The following is a 16,762-nucleotide window of genomic DNA, read 5'->3' on the forward strand; positions in this document are numbered from 1 at the left end:
ACATTTCAGTTCCTGATTTTCCTATTACAAGGAGGTTAGTCCACTGACCTGTTTACCACTGATCTGGTTACTCAGGAGGAGACACTATTTTATATTCTACTTTTGTTGCCAATTGTAGGGACCAGCTTGACCCTAAATTTATTGTTTGCCTACTACATGTGGATATATTAGAAGTCCATTCTTGCCCATATTTTAAAGAAAGGTTAACTGGATTTGCTGTTGCAGGCTTGCTCTTCGCAGTGAATGGGAAGCCTCATTTTGGGGACCAAGAACCTGTACAAGGATTTGTGATGAACTTTTCCAGTGGGGAAATTATAGACATCTTCAAGCCAGTGCGCAAGGTATTTACATATATTGTCTAGGTTTCAATTTTCTTGAGAAGAAAACTAAAATATAAATCTTGGCATTCAATCTGCACTTGAATAGTTTTAGAAAAACTTTTGAGAAGATGTGGTAACTTTCCTAGCAAAGTTGATGGGAGTGTTCTATTTTATTTTTTTATTTTATATTTTATTTAGAATAAATGTCCTTGTCTATTCCTAGATCAGTTTCTTCAGATGCAAATTAGCCTGTGTGCAGTTCTAAGGTTCTTAGTAGAAACTGCACCTGCATATGATGGCAGGTTTTTAAATTCACTATAGTAGAATACAAAAAATAAATCAGTCTCTTTCTGGTTTCATCCAAGTAGAGAAAACATCACATGTTAAGTGTACTCTTATAGTTCTCTTAGACCCAACAGAAATCTTGTTTGCTTTCTTTATTGCTATGACGGTACTAAGCAACAAGACTTGAAAATAGCACTTCCTGGAATTTATTCAAGTTCTAAAGATTTGGTTTAGTTAAGAAACTAAAAGCTACTTTTGGCTTCAAAAGTGTTTTCCCACTGTTTATTCTAACATGCTTTTTATAAACACAGCAACTGTGTTCAGTGTGCCCATGGCCCTTCTGTCTTCTCAGTGTACTTTCTCTGCGGTATGATTGCCAGAGTGATCAGAATGTTCTCTACACTGTATGAATGTGCTTGGAGTATATCAAATTTAGAAAATTCAATCTGCTAAAATGCTGCAAATAAGTGTTATTCTTCAAAACATGTAAAGATTCATTGGTTTTAATTGGATCAAAATGCAACTATCATCAGCTACTGAACCAAGTTTATATCCTGACACTTATAATGTTATATTATTTCTAAGATACGAGATTTGCTAATTTAAAAAACTTTAAAATGCTTCAATATTATATTTTATTTTTAATTAAATTTTAATGTTTAATTTTTGTGGTTACACAGTACATGTTTATATTTATGGGGTACATGAGATATTTTAGCACAGGTATGCAATGTGTAATAATCACATCATAGAAAATTGGGTATCCATCCCCTCAAGCATTTATCCTTTGTGTTACAACAATCCAATTATACTCTTTCAGTTATTTTAAAAGGTACAATTAAATTATTATTGAATATAGTCCTACTGTTGTGCTATCAAATACTAGGTCTTATTCATTCTGATTTTAAAAAATCATTCTGATTAACCATCCCCACCTAACCCCCCGCCACACACACACACACACACACACACACTCTCTCTCACACACTCACACACTGCCCAGCACCCTTCCGGGCTCTGGTAACCATCCTTCTGTTCTATATATCTATGAGTTCGATTGTTTTTTTAGATCCCACAAATAATTGAGAACATGTGATGTTTGTCTTTCTGTGCCTGGCTTATTTCATTTATAATGATCTCCAGTTCCATCCATGTTATTGCAAATGACAGAGTCTTATTCTTTTTGTGGCTGAATAATACTCCATTGTGTATATGTACCACATTTTCTTTGTCCATTTACCTGTTGACAGACACTTAGGTTGCTTCCAAATCTTGGCTATTGTGAACAGCGCTGCAACAAATGTGGGAATGCAGATAGCTCTTTGATATACTGATTTGCTTTCTTTGGGCATATAACCAGCAATGGGATTGCTGGCTTATATGATAGCTCTACTTTTAGTTTTTTGAGGAACCTCCAAACTGTTCGATAGAGTTTTACTAATTTACATTCCCACCAACAGTATACAATGGTTCCCTTTTCTCCACATCCTCATCAGCATTTGTTATTGCCTGACTTTTAGATGAAAGTCATTTTAACTGGAGTTAGATGATATCTCATTATAGTTTCGATTTGCATTTCTCTGATGATCAGTGATGTTGAGCGCTTTTCCATATGTCTGTTTGCCATTTGTATGTCTTCTTTTGAAAAATGTCTATTCAAATATTTTGCCCATTTTTTAAATTGGATTATTAGATTTTTTTACTATAGAGTTGTTTGAGCTCCTTATATATTGTGGTTATTAATCCCTTGTTAGATGGGTAGTTTGCAATTTGTTTTTCTCATTCTGTGGGTTGTCTCTTCACATGGTTGATTGTTTCCTTTGCTGTGCAGACACTTTTTAACTTGATGTGATCTCATTTGTCTATTTTTGCGTTGGTTGCCTGTGCTTGTAGGGTATTACTCAAAAAAAAATTTGCCCAGACAAATGTCCTGGAGTGTTTCCCCAATGTTTTCTTGTGGTAATTACACACAGTTTGAGGTCTTAGATTTAACTCTTTAATCCATTTTGACTTGATTTTTGTATAAAGTGAGAGACAGGGATCAAGTATCATTCTTCTGCATGTGGATATCCAGTTTTCTCAGCACCATTTATTGAAGAGACTGTTCTTTCCCCAATGTATGTTCTTGGAAACTTTGTCAAAAATGAGTTCACTGTAGGTGGGTGGATTTTTTTTCTGGGTTCTCTATGTGATTCCATTGGTCTATGTGTCTGTTTTTGTGGCAGTACCATGCTGCTTTGGTTACATAGCTCTGTAGTATAATTTGAAGTCAGGTAATATGACTCCTCCAGTTTTGTTCTTTTTGCTCAGGTTAGCTTTGGCTATTCTGGGTCTTTTGTGATTTCATATAAATTTTAGAATTTTTTTCATTACTGTGAAGAATATTGATATTTGGATAGTGAGTGCATTGAATCTGCAGATTGCTTTGGGTATATGGACATTTTAACAATATTGATTCTTCCAATCCATGAACATGGAATATCTTCCCTTCTTGTGTGTGTCCTCTTCAGTATTTTTCATCAGCATTTTATGGTTTTCATTGTAGAGATCTTTCACTTATTTGGTTAGTTCCTAGGTATTTAATTTTATTTTTGGCCATTGTAAATAGGATTACATTTTCTATTTCTTTTTCAGATTGTTCACATTGGCATATAAAAATGCTGCTGATTTTTTATGTTAATTTTGTATCCTGCACCTTTACTGAATTTATCACTTCTAATAGTTTTTTTGGTGGAGTCTTTAGGGTTTTCCAAATATCATATATCATCTGCAAACAAGGATAATTTGACTCCTTCCTTTCCAATTTGATGTCCTTTATTTCTTTTTCTTGTCTGATTGCTCTAGCTAAGACTTCCAGTACTATGATGAGTAACAGTGGTGAAAGTAAAATGCTTCAATGTTTTATTCATAGAAATTTGTCTGTTAGAATACTGACAGCTAGTCTGGTGTTTATCAAATTTTATTTCAGAGATATGCATTAAATACTTACTCTGTGTCAGGCATTATGCTAGGTACTAAGGGTACAAAGGTGAATAAGGGTATAAGGGTGAAAGAGACACAGCCTTTTCTTCACTGGAGCTTTTAGCCATAGTAACAGGATCTGAATATAACCAAAAGGAATCTAAACTAAAGATTCCAGTATAAATTCCTTTCTTTAGGTTTCTATTTATATAAACAAATAAAATTTTTCTAGAAATATTTCACCAGAAAAGCAACAGGCAATGAAATCTCAAAGCATAGCAGCCCTGCAGAAAGAAATTCATTACACTGATAATATTTTATTTCCAGTTTTTCAGATCCTTATTGATTATCCAGTCTTCATTACTGTGCCCCTTTGAGCTAACTTCCTCCTGTCTGTTGATAAAGGAAGTGAGATGCTTAACTTTCTCTCAGTTCTTTGCTTTGTATTAGTGGAGTGTTTGCCTTGCTCGTTCTTTTAATGATAATGTACTGTGTCAACCAGGATATTAACTTTTAATTTAAATATGCATCTAGAAATCAAAACTAAGTGCTAAGCAAGAGGCTAAATGAGACTTAACCTCATAAAAATCTGAGGAGTTCTCAATTAAAATTTCCAAAGCATTGTGCCTTCATCAGATGTTAGGCAAAGAATGAGTCACAATATGTGGGTCAATTCAGCAAACTTGAAAAGACAGTCTCACTCCAAGATGAAGTTTGCTTTTCCTTTCAGTAAATAAGACTTGATATTGCACCAAAACATAGAAATATATTCTGTGTTGACACAGTAAACTGAAATCAGTTTATAAATCTCTCAGAATTTTCATTTAATTAGATTATTATCACAAAGATTAATTTTGGGTGAAGGAAATAATATGGTCTATTGACTCCTGTGTAAAAAGAGATCCCTCTTCATGTCAAAGGTCAAGTTTTACATAAGGAGGTGTGCTTCTGTTTGTGCATATCCACTCCTTATCTCCTCTTACGTTTCAGTTCTCTATTACATTCTTTAGAGATGTTTATTACATTCTTTAGAGATGTTTCCATCTGAATGTAGGGACTCTGTTTTTATGTCTGTGCAGGGAAGCTTAGACAGTAAGACAATAGAGAAAATGGGTCTATCAGATGTTATCAAAAAGCTGTGAGAGAAAAATACACATTGTCAATCCCCAAGTCATTCCCCCTGTAATCAAAGGAAAGGCTTGTGGTCCCTCAATATCTGCTTTTATACACACTGTTCAGACAGGCATTTTTTGTCATCTTCTGTGTAGCAGCTCATATGGAAAAGGAAGAGAATGATCCCCAGCCTTCCATATCAAAAGAAAAATAAAGCGAGCCCAGATTTATGTTGTTTTTCCAACCTTCACAGTGATGATTAAAATGACAGTACTTGAGCTGAAAAGTTCACCTAAGTTAAATTACTTGTTCAGATTACATGGAGTAGCATACGTGGATCTCAAACCTAGGTCTTTCTGACTTTGAAATGTGCTTAACTTTTTCGTTCCTGAAGTACACATTGGTATGCCAAGGGCTATATTAAGCCACAACATGAACATTGTGCAACTTAGAAGAACTGTTTTACTTAATATTAAGTAGATTTAAACTTACTATGTTAAAGTAAACATTGTTATGCTATGGAATAGAACACAACTTTCCTTAGGAGTTTTTAAAATAAAATACAAGATTTTGAAGGCAGTTTGCTCCAGGCTTTGTCACCAGATGCCTGGTGAAGATACTATCATGCTTTTCTCATGTCAATTTTATTTTGCTGGGGGTACTTTAAAAGAAGAGTCTGCAAAGGCTAGATTAGAAGATCTTTAAATCTGTGTAGCTCTAAAAATACTAAAGCTTGGTCTTAAAATTTAACAACATAATTTTGTTTCAAATGACACAAAGCAGTAGAACAGTTCATTGAAAAGATTACAACTGAGTTCTTCTGATTGCATCTACTAAGCCCCTCCCTGAGTTCCTATAGTGGCCCCAAAGTACTGTATTTCTAGCAGAACCTTTGGCTCCGTGGATCAGTGGGACCAAGGTTCTGCTAGAAATACAGATTAGTGGCTCTCTCATTTGAGAGCCACTAATAAAGGTTTATTATTGTTGTTGCCTTGAATTTATGACATATTGTGATTTATGTAAAGCAAAGTTCTTAGCCAGCGAATAGTTTACACATTCCTTCCTCACCTTTATTTCCCCATCATTATATTTTTCCTATCAGAAAATATGAAGTATCCTACAACCATATGTTTTACAAAGAAACTTCTAAGAATATATTACAGTATAGAACAGGAGTGGCCTATCATTTGGTAGTCTTTTGCCATCCATTAACTGAACCTCCCAAAAAAGATGAACATTTAATGACAAGCCTGCAGGATTTCAGCAAGGCAGCATTTTGATTTCTGACTCTGTTTTTCTCTACACATTTGTCACAGCTTATTTGAAAGTATGAAAAAAATGCGACTCCTTGGCACAGCTATCTCATTTTTCTTTTCAGTGTGATAAACTTGATGATTTCTAAAGTACAATAGTATCTCCAGAGCATGTATTCTTCTGCTCCACCTAAACTGAGCTAGGAACAGTAGTTTGTCTCATTAGTTCCCTTTGAACTCAGTACATCAGGTAGGCAGATGTTGGCTGATAAGCCCACAGTCTGGATACTCAGTAGTTATATTTTTGATAACTGTGTATCCAGGCAGGACTTCTGGCCTCAAAGGTGACAGATGTTATCTATATCCTGCCAACTGCCAGATCCAGGGCACCTTTGGAGGCTTCCAGAGACAGATGGAAATTAGCAGCACAACATTTTAAGCCTTCTCTTCCAAGAACTAGTTTGGTGACCCCTAAAAGAAAGTCACAAAAGGATCTCCCCTGTCTCTTGTGTCTTCATAATGGAGATGACAGTGATTTGAAATAGAGAAAGATATATTAAAATGCAGAACATCTGAAGTAGGGACAAAAGCCCAGGAAATACTTGGAGGTAACACTCAATTTGTTTCCTTTGCTGACTGAAAACATCACAAACATAAGACTTCAAGAGTATAAAACCCTACATTGCTACATATCTCTTAGTATATATTTCAAAAAATTAAATGTCCCAAATCTCTGAAATGATTTTTCTTATCGATAATACACAAATAGTTTTTAAGGTAGCACATGATAGCTTGATGGGAATAATAAAAATTAATACCTAGACTTTACTTGTACAAATTTAAAAAAGTAAATTTGATAGTTATTAAAAGGTAGAAGGAACTTGAAGGCAAAAATCAATATAAGTAACTAGACATAATGTAACACCAAGTAAACAGTATTGTAAAAAATAATCTACCTATAAATTTTAACACTTAAAAGACTTGAAAGTCAGTGGTGGGGGTTCCTTAGCATTTCTCAATGTTTAGAATTATGTCTGGAAGAGTCAGTACCCAAGGCATGAATGAATGAATGACTCCCTTCAGCCTTGAGTTGCTTCAATAGGAAATATTTTGCTTTGGTTTGAGCAGTATGTTTTGTTGTTGACTTTGCTTTGTTTTTCTGCCTTTTCATGAAGGATTCAAGTAAAGGCTCACCACTTTAATGTGTGGCTTCTTCTTTTGGCAGCACTTTGATATGCCTCATGATATTGTTGCATCTGAAGATGGGACCGTGTACATTGGAGATGCTCATACCAACACTGTGTGGAAGTTCACTTTGACTGAGAGTATGGTTTTCATAGTATTATTGTTCACATTTTCCCTCAGTTTGATTGCTTAAAAGCATATGAAACAAAAACATTTGCATTTCCTTTTTACTGATGAGAGTAGGAATCAAGGTATAAAGCAGTTCTTAAAAGACCTATTTGGTGTCCATTAAGTGGAAAGAAACATGATTTTTTTTTTTTTTTTTTTGCTGGCACTTATCCCCTTGTTTCCACAGGAAATTCTTGATGCCTGAAGTACTGTCTGTTACATTAAAAGTCAACGTTAATTCCAGCTTAGTTCCAGAAGGAGGGAGGGGGCTTTGGCAAAGCAGAGGGGTTGACTTCTTTCCATAAGGCATAATTCCCATATGGCCCTTTAGCTCTCAGTAGCTGCTGAGCATCTAGAGATACCAGCATCTGTATGAGACATATTATCCCAAAGAGGAAGCACTTTAAATTTTCTGCTTGGACTTCAGCTTTCCCAAATAACTGAATTGCTATATTTTCATGTAACTCAAAATGTTTTGTCTAAGTATAGATTTGCTGCATCAGGATCCCACTAACTAGTTTTAGAGTTTTCTATTTGCAATTTGGACGTCATTTTTAATCCCTAAAAAGTAGACTAACTTTTTACCCCTAATATCATGCTAAAACAAATAAATTTTTTAAATTGAAGTGTACCAAATGCTTGATAGGACACAAACTTCAATGTCCAGAAATACTTTTAAAACATGGCAGGGCCCAAATAGGAGAAGGTGAGAGTAAGGAAAATAATTGGGGATGATAAATTTGAGGTATCAGGAGCTGCAACAGGTAGTTTTAGATAAAGGACAAAAACAAGATATGTAAACTATGAAGAAAAATGTTAATTATAAAAGTAAAAATATAAATTATAAAAAGGCAGGAAAACAAATTACAGCAATGGAAAGTAAAACCAGGAGTCCAAACACATAATCAGATACCATACAGGGTTTGGATATCAATTAATTTGGTAACTTTTGTAGTCAGAACTATCCTTTGAGTAATGTTTGCAGTTGTGTAAGAAGAACCAAGTTAGGATTGAGTGAGCAGAGATGCCCATGGACTATGCCACTCCAGCAGTAGCTTCACATTTCCCTTGCAAATGTGGCTGTTTCACCACCTGAATTGTCAAAGAGGATCCAGAAGGCATGGTCAGACAAGAAGGCAAAGATAGATGGAGAACCCCTAACTGCATGACTAAACTGAGGATTTTCAGAACAAAAACAAATGCACAAATACTTTTAAAGATGGAGAAGAATTCAGAAGAAAATCTAGCCAATATCTTAATTTTATGGATAGGAATGTGATTCCTGAACTCATTAAGATTTCAGTCTGAGGCCCAGCCATGATCCCCAGCCTTTTTGGCATTAAGGGACCAGTTTCATGGAAGACAGTTTTTCCACAGACCATGGGCAGAGGAATGGTTTCAGGATAAAACTATTCCACAAGGATCATGCAACCTAGATCCCTTGCATGCACAGTTCAACAAAGGGTTCAGGTTCCTATGAGAATCTAATGCCACCACTGATCTGACAGGAGGCAGAGCGCAGGTGCCACTCACCTCCTGCTATGCGTTCCAGTTCCTAACAGGCCACAGCCCGGGGTTTGGGGACACCTGCTTTATGCCACCCTAGTGGTTTGAAAATCAGAAGATGCATGTCTGATTTACCTGCGGCAGGGACTGTTACAATACACATGGCCAGTCCCCACTCAAGATATACAGAAAGAAGAGGAATATTATGTGTATTTTAGAAAATTCTCCCAAGTGACTTTGGTACATCTCCTGGTGGAAAAGCACAGCAATATGGCATTCAACTTCAAAATAGAGAAGCCCTCTGCATAGAGCAGAGTGCAATAAATCTGGAAAATAGTACATCTGGAACAGTAAGACTGCCACTGAGGATTAAATCGGTGTCTTATTTATTTGCATCCTTGTAGTTAACTGGTCAAATCCATTAACATCAACTAGAAGACTGGTAACCCAACATGGCAGAACTAGTAATCAGTCTAAGATATTGTACACATGAAAGCAGAACTGCTTGGTCTTTCAGAAATACAATATTATGAACTCTACAAGAAAAAGCTCATTCTAAATATGAAGTCCTTAGAAATATTTTAGCTTTCCCTAGGAGATTTTATCCAGGATTCATGGACCACTTAATTAGTGGTTTGCATTGAACTCTTTTCTAATATAATAATGCATTTGATGAATTAAGGAAATATTTTCTACTGAGTAAAATTAATATCAAAGTTAAATTTTCAAATGTTCTTTTTGGAGATTCTGACTTTTTTCTCTCCTTGCTGTGCTGTTACAGAAGTGGAACATCGATCAGTTAAAAAGGCTGGCATTGAGGTCCAGGAAATCAAAGGTAGGTCAGATTCCTCTTATTACTATAAAACCAAAGTCTAGCTGTGTTGAATTCTTTTATGGCCCTTGACTGCAACTTAAAAAATTACCAGGCTAAAAATATAATCTGGTAAATTATCAATGACTTCTGCTATGTACTGAGCCTTTAAACCTGTATGTTGCCACTTCTCTTTTTTTGATAAATGGAGCAGTCATAATGAGTTCAAATTACTGATTTCAAGTGATGGAAAGTGATTGAGGATACAATAAATCTATAACTAGTGAGCCAGAGATATTCAGAGAAGAAAAGAAGTCAGCCACTTTGGGGAGTACATTAACCCCAAGCAGGTAGAAAAATGCCATTTGGCATATTGGAAAAACCTTTTCTTAATATGCTCTATTAATATAAAGGAATGACAAATATCTTTGGTGGGTCAGTGCTATAATAGTATGGAAAGATTAGCTGTTTCTTTAGCTTCTATCTTACTCAGCTCCCACGATTTACTGAGGGCCTTTTGTGTATAAAGCACTATCGCAGGTCTAAGGGAAATGAGACTGCACCTGACCTTATGGCCTTATAAGGAGAGAGGGGGAAAGTTACATACATATACACATATACAAATAAGCATATCACTGGTATATAATATCAAGACTAGGGAAATGGGATTTAGCTATTGGTAAGCAACCACTGGGTTCATATGGAGTCCCTGTCAACTTATTTTGTCTCTTTCCTAGGATCAGTTTATGTTTGTACATTCTAACATCTGCAGGGTTTTGACATGTCATTTCCAGTTAAGGACTCGCCATGAGTTTCTCATGCTACCTAATATTTAAGTAGCAAGGGGATTCCATTATTAGTTGCTTCACAAATGATTCACCTAGACATTCAGACACAACCTTAGGCTTACTTGTTTTCTTTTCTCATCAAAGCAGCTGGAAAAGAAATGAAAAGCAGCAACAGCAAGGGGGAGTTTAAGGATTTTATGTAGACAGATAAGAAAATATAGCCAGCTCAAGGGGTAATATAATATTATAAAACAAATGGCAATTGTTTGGCATTTGTAGAGATCCTACCCAAGTGACACTATGAAGTGGCATTCATATCACACTCATATACTAAGGAAGGTTCCTGTCCCCCTAGTTATGTCTTTGCTATACATAGAATTGTTGGCAAGTTCTGTTTGTCCTAGAATAAAAATGTTGGGAAAGATCATACTGTTAATAGTAGCTATCACTTACAGAGCAGAAACAATGGGCTATACAGAAATTATTACATTTAATCCTTATGCCAACCTTGTAATAACTGCTATTATCCCCATTTTACATATGAGGAAATTGAGGATCAGAATTACTGTAAATATTAGACAGTAAATATTAGAATCAAGCATTAAACCAAAATCTGTTTGGTACCAAAGTCTGCACTCTTAACCACTATTGCTATACTGCTGAGGAGAGACTGATACCACCAGTTCATTCACTATAAATTCTTCCAAGAACTGCAAGTTGGGAATGGTTATAGTTTACTCTGAAACCTCTAGAATTTTAAAATAGTCTCAGATCATTTCTGTTTAAATAGATCTCACCAAAAAATTCTAGGTGGTACTGGTTGGCCTGCTGAGAACAGCTTAGCCATACTGACCTCACCTTAGCCGGTCAATGAAGGATGAATAATGCTGTCATATAGGCCATTTCCTCTCTCCCATGTGCACACCACTGAGTCCAATTGGTCAGAAACCTTCTGACTTTGTGGTCAAACCCAGCAGTTCAAACAGTAAATTTTACTGAAATGTCTTGCCTTGACAGTCCAGTTTTCATAGTTACCCAAACTCAAATGAAGTTGTCTCTTCTTCTTTGAACCCATGTGACTCTCATTAAACCTTTTTTTAAGATTATATTCTTATTACAAAGGGAATGTAAATCATGCTGGATTTCTAGATCTTATTTTTTTATCAATATCTCGAAGTTTAATTCAAACAACCCTTTATAAAAGAGAAGGGAAAACACAGTTTCAGACTTAATAGCCTTGTAGTTACATGTTAATTTTAAATCCCCAAATTTGAGTTGCCTTTGATAACACTTATCCCTACTATGAATAGTCATATAACTAATTACTATTAAAAAGGTTTCAGAACCAGTGTTCTAAGGAAGTTGTAAGGATAAGATAATTTGAGACGATAAAAAACTAATGAAAAGGATTTAAACTTTCTAATAAAGTTACTAGAGATAAAACAGGCATACCAATATCTCACCAAAGCATAGCCCTCACCCCCAGGCACGCCCCCCCCCCAAAATAAGATGATAATGGCCTTAAATCACTTTCAATAAAACTTTTAAAAAATCAAAAAACCTCTTTAGTGCAGTTAGCTTTTTAGGCCTTATGGTAATCAACACATTGTAAGGAAGCACATTACATTTAAGAAAAAAAGAATGATCTCATTGGTACTATATGCACTTTTCATGTCCTCTAACCAGTTACTTCCTAGTATGCCATTTGCCTTCAGGCCTTCAGTTCTGTCTGTGATGAACTGGGATACAATTGCTGTATTAAGAATGCCCTTCCCTTCCTGTCCCAGTTATTCCAATTCCAAGTGGTCTCTAGACTTCTCTTCTGTTAGGGGGAGACAGATTTGCACATACATATATATGTGCACTCGCAAAGGAATGCAGCTAGCCTCCCTTTCTAAATGCATTGCTTTAAAGAAGAAGAAAAACTGTCATACATCAGCTTTTAGAAAATTTGTTTATTTCCAAATATCTATAGAGATGCTACAAGGGCTTGCACTCTTATACAATTTTAAGGCATGTTTATTCTACCCAGAATATACCTGGCACTTTGTATGACAAAATAATGGTCATTCTAGGTGCTTCCTATTTTCCAGAAACCTAGTGTTCTGGCTAATCTTAGAGCTTCTTCTCTCTTCATTCATCATGGATGCTCCAAATTATTGGGATTTTTTTTTTTTTTTTTTTTTTTTTTTTTTTTACTTAGAGATATTTTTATTGCAACATTAATTACAACATCAGAGTAGTAGATATGACCTAAAAGTTCTTTTGTAGTATATGGCTAAATTATACCTATAGTCCTACATTGGACTTCTACAAAATGCTTAAAAGGAAAGAACTAGACCTAGTTCTTTAATGTGTCTATTTTTAAACGTATTTTGAACTTTATTTTTTTTTTTTAATTTATTTATTATTATTATACTTTAAGTTGTAGGGTACATGTGCATAACGTGCAGGTTTGTTACATATGTATACTTGTGCCATGTTGCTGTGCTGCACCCATCAACTCGTCATTTACATCAGGTATAACTCCCAATGCAATCCCTCCCCCCTCCCCCCTCCCCATGATAGGCCCCGGTGTGTGATGTTCCCCTTCCTGAGTCCGAGTGATCTCATTGTTCAGTTCCCACCTATGAGTGAGAACATGCGGTGTTTGGTTTTCTGTTCTTGTGATAGTTTGCTAAGAATGATGGATTCCAGCTGCATCCAAGTCCCTACAAAGGACTCAAACTCATCCTTTTTGATGGCTGCATAGTATTCCATGGTGTATATGTGCCACATTTTCTTAATCCAATCTGTCACTGATGGACATTTGGGTTGATTCCAAGTCTTTGCTATTGTGAATAGTGCTGCAATAAACATACGTGTGCATGTGTCTTTATAGCAGCATAATTTATAATCCTTTGGGTATATACCCAGTAATGGGATGGCTGGGTCATATGGTACATCTAGTTCTAGATCCTTGAGGAATCGCCATACTGTTTTCCATAATGGTTGAACTAGTTTACAATCCCACCAACAGTGTAAAAGTGTTCCTATTTCTCCACATCCTCTCCAGCACCTGTTGTTTCCTGACTTTTTAATGATTGCCATTCTAACTGGTGTGAGATGGTATCTCATTGTGGTTTTGATTTGCATTTCTCTGATGGCCAGTGATGATGAGCATTTTTTCATGTGTCTGTTGGCTGTATGAATGTCTTCTTTTGAGAAATGTCTGTTCATATCCTTTGCCCACTTTTTGATGGGGTTGTTTGTTTTTTTCTTGTAAATTTGTTTGAGTTCTTTGTAGGTTCTGGATATTAGCCCTTTGTCAGATGAGTTTTAATAAAAGAATTTAGGATAAAGAGTGAAAGTGGCAGAATTTGGATTATTCTTCATGCTTTCAGTGGAATTCTTAGACTCTTAAGTTATAACTATTGTTTTAGACATTATACCCTACATATAAATGCTCTTGTGAAGAGTAGCAATATTGTTTATTTTCTTCAGAATGGAACATTTTAAATTTTTAGCCTCCTTTTTAAAAATACAGAGCATCTTTTAAATCTTAAATATATTTCAGCCAGTTCCAAAAGTTGGGATGTTTAAGTATTTTTAGTAGATAACACTCAAAATATCAGAAGTGATGTGAAAATCAAGAATTTCTAAACTGCTGTGTATGTATTATATCTTAGCACGTTCATTGCCTCCTCCTCATTACTTTCTATGAATGCTAAACTGATTCTTTTAGTCTTTCACCTGTATCATCCACAGTTCCTTCCATTTAATGTTGCCCAATTCTGGTTCTGCCTTATCCATGAAACTAGATATGACCTAGTATACCCATTGTATATTAGGTGCATATAAACTTACTAAATGACAGGCACTAACTACTCTGGTAATACCCACTTCAAACAGGAACAACTCCTTCTTCCAAAAGGAACAAGTTCTTAAATGCCAACCTACATCTTTGGCCTATGTTTTTTACTCCCATGATCTATTTATTGCAACTGTCTTATTTAAATATAGAATAAGCTTAAATATAGAGCAATTTTGTATATCTTTCCTATAGTAAACAAAAAAAGACAAAACAATCAGTGGTCAGAAAGAATAGAAATCACACCTGTATTCCCCTCAGAAACTAGACATAGAAAAGTTATATTTGAACCATTTCTAGGTCTATGAACCAGCTCCTTTCCTTCCCTCCCTTTCAAGTTTCAAGAGTCACTTGAGTGGACAAAAGAAAACAAAGGATAATGTCCCTTTAGCCATAGTACAGGGAAGGAAAGGACTATGAGGTCATCTACAAAATGGTGATGATAATAATAGTGCCTACTCATAGGCTTGGTGTGATGATTAAAGGAAAACGATGCCTGATGATGGTGTAAGTACTCAATAGATGTCATTGAGACTGTAAAAGATGCTGGCTCAGAATGTTGAAGTGAAAAGTTGGAACCTACCATCTGTTTTTATTATAAATTATGTTGACAGCGTCTTAAATAATTTGAGAAACATTTATTCAGAGGAGTGTCCAGCAAGCTACTAAGCTGAGTCTATACCTACTAAACATTAACCAAAGATTTTCCTGATTGTGTTATCCCTACCATTTTGTCAAAATCTTCTTGAGGCTTTACAATGCATTCTGTATTGTAGGGCAGAAGGGCATACCAAGAAATTGAAATTTCAGAAATGTATGACCTGTGCGTCTTCCTGCAAATGTGGTTCTAACTTTTAGTATGGGCAAGTTCTTACCAGCCTTTGTACACTAGAGTAGGGCAAGGATGTCTCAAAGCTCAACCTCATTTTCACGTCATTAGTTATTAAGATCACTGCAGCAGCTTATATATATATATATAAATATAAAAATATATATATAGTTTCATTGTATCAGTTTCTCAAACAGTACTTTAGGCTTGATACCTACCCAGTGCCTGCCAATGTTACAGAATACTTTTAGTTATTATAATAGTTGTTAGTTATTTTCATCAGTAACAAAAAGATATACAGTTCATCTGTCTGTACTCACATTTTGCTGAAAACAATATAAAAGAGCCTGAAAAGGACATAGTTCCTTTTTTCTTTTGTAATCCTAGCATTAATGTGTGCAGCATACATTTGAAGTATCAAAAATTAATTGAACATGAAAAATATTTTTAAACTAAATATACAAGGAAGCAAACACTTATTATATGCATTTTTTATGACAGACATTTACACCCAACAGTTTTATGAAGGAGGTCCTATTATTAAAATTTTATAGATGAAGTTACTATGGCCCAGATAATTTAAGTAACTTGCCCAAAGTTATCCGGCTAGTATATAGGAGAATTGAGATTTGTACCCAGGTTTGTTTGATTTCAGTATGCACACCAATTCTTTCCCTTACACAGTACTGCCTTGTTAATTTTACCTTTGGAAAACTACAAAAGGATATATATTCTGTGGAATTATAGCTAAAGAGGGTATTAAAGGTAGAATAAAAGAAAACTAATTTGAAGGTGAAAAACGATTCAGTGGAAATAACTAATCACAATGCCTGCTGCCAGCTTGGTAGATTCAGGTATTAAAACATGAACCCCATGTACACTGGAGTCAACAAGTTCTTTGTGAACAGTTATTGATTTGAATGGGTAGGGGTGGGTAAGGGGGGTTTGAAATCTTTGAGTCAGTTGAATATTGTGAACTCTTCTTTCCCTGAAGAAGCCGAGGCAGTTGTTGAAACCAAAATGGAGAACAAACCCACCTCCTCAGAATTACAGAAGATGCAAGAGAAACAGAAACTGATCAAAGAGCCAGGCTCGGGAGTACCTGTTGTTCTCATTACAACCCTTCTGGTTATTCCGGTGGTTGTCCTGCTGGCCATTGCCATATTTATTCGGTGGAAAAAATCAAGGGCCTTTGGAGGCAAGTAAAATGAGCCCCGTGAACTTGGAACCTGCCTTTGAAAGAGTGTTTGGCCTAGTTATCCTCAGGAGTTTGCTTGGGATTTTTTTCACTGTCTTTGTTTTTTTGTTTTTAATGCTCTCTACCATTTTTGACATTATTGTCTGTGTTCCAAATATTGCCCCTAGTTAATATTACAGTAAAAAATAGTATCTGGAGACTCTGAAATTTGGATATTTAGATTAAAATATAACCTTTAATGCTACCTTTTAGCAATTGGCTTAAGCCCAATTAATGTCTCCATATGAAATTGTAGGTAGTAGAGTCAGTATAAATTAGCTGAATGACCAGAGGAGGAGATACCTGCTGTTAAGAAGAGGCCCAGTCCTCAAAGTACCTGGGTCAGTTTTTCAGGTTGTGTTTTTCTCCCATTAGGCTGGATCTAGCTCCTAGCTACATGACCATGGGCAAGTTACTTAATCTCTCCAGACCAGTTTTCTCATAAAAAAGTGAGGA

At 35.5% G+C, this 16,762-nt stretch overlaps 1 protein-coding gene across 27 annotated transcripts in view; it reads left to right on the forward strand.

Moving 5' to 3' along the window:
• Positions 1–16,762, forward strand: part of PAM (peptidylglycine alpha-amidating monooxygenase) — a 279,291-nt gene that overhangs the window by 258,598 nt on the left and 3,931 nt on the right. For 9 of the 27 annotated variants that reach the window (XM_015140495.3, XM_015140497.3, XM_015140500.3 and 6 more), the window contains 4 exons: positions 226–341; positions 7,158–7,257; positions 9,573–9,626; positions 16,064–16,267. In XM_015140495.3, coding sequence (XP_014995981.2) covers positions 226–341; positions 7,158–7,257; positions 9,573–9,626; positions 16,064–16,267 — 474 coding nt within the window. The remainder of the gene's footprint in view (positions 1–225; positions 342–7,157; positions 7,258–9,572; positions 9,627–16,063; positions 16,268–16,762) is intronic. The other 18 variants (XM_015140498.3, XM_015140499.3, XM_078005083.1 and 15 more) reach the window with 2 other exon arrangements.

Source organism: Macaca mulatta, chromosome 6 (genome assembly GCF_049350105.2).
Source record: "Macaca mulatta isolate MMU2019108-1 chromosome 6, T2T-MMU8v2.0, whole genome shotgun sequence".
NCBI classification, from domain to species: domain Eukaryota; kingdom Metazoa; phylum Chordata; class Mammalia; order Primates; family Cercopithecidae; genus Macaca; species Macaca mulatta.